Raw genomic sequence first — 5,103 nt, 5'->3', positions numbered from 1 at the left:
CCCAGTTCTTCCTGTATCTTGGCAAAGTACTTTTGCCACTAAAGCATCTTTATTTCCAAACTTGCGAAGTAAGTACGTATTTTCTTTTCTCTAAGAGTTTTCATTCTGTTTTTTACCTGAGTTAAATGAGATTTCAAAAATGTCTGGGCATCTTTATTACGTACCTACAGAGAAATGTAATATCGTTTAAATATTCGTTGGTTTTTTCCAGGTTTGTCTAATATAAATAAAACTAGACTTTTCTGTGAAATGAAAACTTATCTACAGTAACTTATTAGGTTCTAAATTATTTTTTTTCAATACTATTTCAATTTTAATATAAGTTTCCATAGTAACAATTTTTGCATAAATCACATTAACAGACAATCTCTCTAGCTTGATCATTAAATGACTTGCTCATAATAATTATTTTCAGCGTCTGGTTGGAATAGGTAACATTCAAATTTTTAATGTAAATATTTTAGTAGCTCAACTGTGTTACAACTTGCAAATAGGTACCTACATGATTGTAGTCAGTTGTGTTACAAGAAAAATAAAAATAAATGCTACAGATGGATGGTGCCTGTGCCCCATAGAGGAATTGGTTTTAATTCTCTAAGCTGTGCCCACAAAGAAAGTAGTAAGTACTAGCTAGTTTTCCCCTCGGCCCAACATGTCTGACTCCGACAACTTTCTTCCCAGTTCAATATGATTCTTACCAGTTAGTTCGAGTAGTCGTCGAAAAGGAAATTGAAATGGAACACTTGGTATGTTTGCAAACGACGCGGGGACGCTCCGAACATAATATTTGTGACACAACAAGTTTTTAGCGGACATTTTATTAGTTTAACAACTCAGCACGAAAATTGAAAACTAGAAAAGTTCGTGACCGAAAGTTCATTTCAATTTATAGTCGTTTATCATTTTGGGAAATGTTTTTATGTCGATGTTCTGCATACACAAATACCTAAATACATAAGTAAACGCCCCTTTAACTTTGAACACTTGTATAAATTGACATTTAATATGGAAATGTAATTTTAAACATGTGTTGAACGCCTGCTTAAGTTTTTTGTACCAACACCAATACAATTCTAATACATTTTTGAAAAAACTAAAAGCTGGTTTATTATGCCGTCTCCAAAGTACAATAGTACTTATTATTATTCTGTGGTACGATATACTTTTTGCAAAATTGAGTTTTCACACGAACTCCATTCATAGTCCGAAGACAGTCATAGACAATATGTAACGTCAAATTCCTAACGTCAATCGAAGTCAAATTTTGTTGATCCGGAAAATTCAATCAACATGTTGCTTGGGGTCGTGAATCCAGGAAGACCATGGCACCGGCTCAACAAGATACTGTCATCGGCAGCCCGCGAGTGCAGCAGCAATCCATGTGCCCCGGAGTGTCCCCCATGCCCGCCGTGCCCCCCGTGTCCCCCCTACTGCCCCCCCTGCTGCATGCCGCCGCCGCAGTCCCCACCTTTCTACTCGTGCCCTAGAACCAAATTCGACGTGAAGTTTATTTACGTACATGATAAGCCCCCAAATACGACAATGAGAGATTTCTTCGATCGTGCCTCGCAGATATTCTTTTGGACAGAATTGATCAGAGGTGAGTTAGAATGGTTCTTATCAACTAGGTGTTCACTTAGCCTAGGCGCAGACCATCGTTTTTCGTCGGCCGATAGTTTAGTCGGACAGTCTGTTGATCAGTATGGGCATGTATGGAAGTGCAATGCAATGCCCGATTCTTCAAACAATTTAAAATCGGGCACAACTATCGGCCAACTAAAAATCGATGGTCTGCGCCTAGTCTTAGTCTCAGATAACTGGTCAATTTCAGAATATAAAGCACTAGCGGCCGCCCGCGACTTCATATTACGCGTGGACCTCGTTTAATTACTAATGATGTTGATATTGGCGTTTCACGGCTTCCCCCACATGAATATTTACGAACGTCAAATTTTTTTGTCCAGCGCTGTAGATTTTGACCAATGACGATAGATGGCGCTTTTTACTCACGCGTACGCGGCCACGTCTTAGTTAATGAAATTTAGTTTGTCACATATCGTCATAAATTATAGCGTATACCTATGTTAATCTGGGTTACAAACAATAATACTGTAAAGTTTCAACAAAATCCGTTCAGTAGTTTTTGCGTGAAAGAGTAACAAACATACATCCATCCAGACATCCAAACATCTAAAATTTCGCATTTATAATATTAATAGGATAATAGTGTGTGTGATCCTGATGCTTGCTCACTAAACTTTTGCTCGGCAAGAGATTAAACTAGTTTATTTTATAATTAAGTTTGGTAGAATTCTCAAAGACCTTAATGAATTATATTTAGTTGTTCGCTATAAATACGATTGTTCTATGCATGTTACTGAAAACTAATAATTTATTAACTTTGGAAATCAATAGGACCTCTAATTCTAACACGCATAGGCTTTATGTCTCGCGGCGTCTAGGCGGCTTAATGGGCAAACTTCTTATTTGGGGATGGTACTTTGGGGAAATCCTATGCCCTAAAGTGGAACAATAATAGGCTCTCAAAGGGATCTGAAGTCGTAAACAGGGATTTGTAATATATTTGTAGACTTGCTTTAAGATCTCCTCGGATAGGTACTTCGTTTCTGTTTGAGAAAGTAACACCTAAAGTTATACCAGAGTGAGATACTAAAGTAACACCGAGATTATCCGCTTTGACTTGGAAGTGGACGCTATCTATTTTAAATGTGTCTTCGAAAGAGTTTATGCAGTATTTGTTCCAGGGTTCGCGGTCACGCTGGCGCATATATTCAAAGAGCCGGCTACAATAAACTATCCGTTCGAGAAAGGCCCGCTCTCGCCTCGGTTCAGAGGTGAGCATGCATTACGGCGATATCCTTCGGGCGAGGAGCGGTGCATCGCTTGTAAGCTTTGTGAAGCCATTTGTCCCGCGCAAGCCATCACGATCGACGCGGAGGAGCGGGCGGACGGCAGCCGGCGGGCGACGCGCTATGATATCGACTTAACCAAGTGCATATTTTGCGGATACTGCCAGGAGGCCTGTCCAGTCGACGCGATAGTTGAAGGGCCAAACTTTGAGTACTCGACGGAAACTCACGAAGAACTTCTGTACAACAAAGAAAGGTTACTCACGAACGGCGATCGTTGGGAGCCTGAAATCGCGAGCAATATCAAGGATAATCACTTGTATCGTTAGACCGTTAGACTCCTATTATTCGATATGGGCACTATTTCTGTGCCTGTAGATAATGTGAGTGGGCATGTTATTTTTGTTATTCAATAATTTCGTACATGTAGAGATGAAGCGAATCGATCGCGATATCTACTGCATGTCTAGAGTCACTATTCAATTTAAATGTAAACTCATCCTAACTCACGGATCAAACAAGAAACTTTCTTTTCAAACTTGATCGTGTCAAAAGGTAATAATTTATTTCAAGTAGCCTTGAAATAAATTAGGTTTTGCGCAGGTCGTTTGCTTTTTTCAATCATGTATTTGAATAGAAAGACCGTGGCTGAATTTGGTTCGGTCGTTTCGTATATACAGAGTGTCCCGTAAAGTGCGAATATGTCGTAATAGAGGTGATCGCGGAGCAATTTGAATAACTCAATTCGGTCTCCATGAAAATATTGGTTACCTACCTATCATATTTTAAATCGAAATCGGAAAAGTGTACCTACCTAACTTTTTAGTGCTTCTCCCTATATCTGTAAGTTCGAATTCACTCCTTATTTATACGCCAAATAACATCATAATATTGCAGTACCTTTTTAATCTTTACTTTTATAAATTGTGATATGAATGGCACCCAAGATTTATATTTACGGGACAGCCTGTAGAAGGGAATATCTTTGATTTCGTCTCAAATTCATTTAGGTCGTATAAGGAAATTATTATTGCTCAATTTCCATTTTGATCATTAAGTGGGTAATTACTTAAAGTTAAATAATAATAGTCATTGCTCAAAATTAAAGGTCTATTTCACTTGGACACCAATGCGATATCACAATTGTGTGATTTATTTAGTTGGTGGCTTTTTTATCACATATGGCCATTATTAAAGGCTCTCGAAAGTTTTTAAATTATATTTCACTTTAAAAGCGGATGATCATCAGCCAAATAGTAATTACCTAGGAGTTCAAAGTAGAATAAACCAAATGAAACATACTTTTTCAGGACTAATAAAAGTTTGAAGTGGTTCACTAAACTAACAATTTCATTTTTATTGCTCGGTTGGAGTTTTACATAAAAAACCTTTAATGATTTAATACGAATTTCAAATAAGTTCGTAATCGGCAAAAAGGTAAATTAAAGTACAGTCACGGAATGAAAAGGTTCGTCAGTTTTCAAATTGATTCCTTCAACGAATCGCGAGCACATATTACCTTTTGAAACTATGTTACAGAATAATCTCGACTTAGGCCCGGTTTTTTGATTCGTAGTTAAAATAACCAATAGTCAAATTTGACAGATGTCAAATGACAAGTGGTTAAATATCAGAAAAAAGTGTTTTTCGAACAATGGTTAGCTTGACTTTTAGTACATTTTTTAACTATTTGTTAACATTTTGTTAATATTTAACCATTAGTAGCAAAATTTAACGATTTGTTATTTTAACTATGAATCAAAAAACTGGGCCTTAGAGAAAATAATCTTTAACTGTTCGTCAGTAAAGTTCAAAATTATTCAGATCAAAGTTGTTTGACGATTTATCTTGTCAAGAAGATTATTATGATTGATAAACTAAAACCTTCTTGTTGGTTCAACCTGCCATTATTATTTCTATTAAATTAAAAAAACGATTGTCAATTGGTCAATGTCATCATTGCATTGCACTGATGGGATAGAAAAATAAACAAGCAAAACCTTATTCGTTAGCAAACGTCATAATTTATTTCAATGTTAGCAGCACTGTTTCTTGCACTGTTATGTTGGCAGGTTTGACTCTTACAGTACCTAGTGCAAGCGAAAACCGACACTAAGGTGACGAACCTTTTCATTCTGCGACTGTACAAGCTCTTGTATGTATTTAACCTAAAACCATTTATAAAATCGAAATGTAATCATGAGCGTCTTCTGAGATATTGTTTAAGTTTCTT

The 5,103-nt window shown here is 36.8% G+C and overlaps 1 protein-coding gene across 1 annotated transcript; it reads left to right on the top strand.

Moving 5' to 3' along the window:
- The first annotated feature begins 1,290 nt into the window (after nucleotides 1–1,290).
- LOC114357872 (NADH-ubiquinone oxidoreductase subunit 8) lies at nucleotides 1,291–3,248 on the top strand. Its single transcript, XM_028311667.1, has 2 exons — nucleotides 1,291–1,600; nucleotides 2,766–3,248. The coding sequence occupies exons 1-2, from the start codon at nucleotides 1,291–1,293 to the stop codon at nucleotides 3,197–3,199; spliced, it is 744 nt and encodes a 247-aa protein (XP_028167468.1). The 3' UTR covers nucleotides 3,200–3,248.
- The last annotated feature ends 1,855 nt before the right edge of the window (nucleotides 3,249–5,103 follow it).

This window comes from Ostrinia furnacalis, unplaced genomic scaffold (assembly GCF_004193835.3).
Source record: "Ostrinia furnacalis isolate ACB-3 unplaced genomic scaffold, ASM419383v2 OfSCF3526, whole genome shotgun sequence".
NCBI classification, from domain to species: domain Eukaryota; kingdom Metazoa; phylum Arthropoda; class Insecta; order Lepidoptera; family Crambidae; genus Ostrinia; species Ostrinia furnacalis.
The sequence above is the reverse complement of the archived record's forward strand: the minus strand, read 5'-3'. Positions and strand labels throughout refer to the sequence as shown.

Excerpts from the sequence above, each read along its gene's own strand:
- LOC114357872 (XM_028311667.1), top strand. The coding sequence starts at position 1,291 with ATGTTGCTTGGGGTCGTGAATCCAGGAAGACCATGGCACCGGCTCAAC. Across the intron at positions 1,601-2,765 it reads TTGGACAGAATTGATCAGAG|GGTTCGCGGTCACGCTGGCG; the intron begins GTGAGTTAGAAT and ends TATTTGTTCCAG.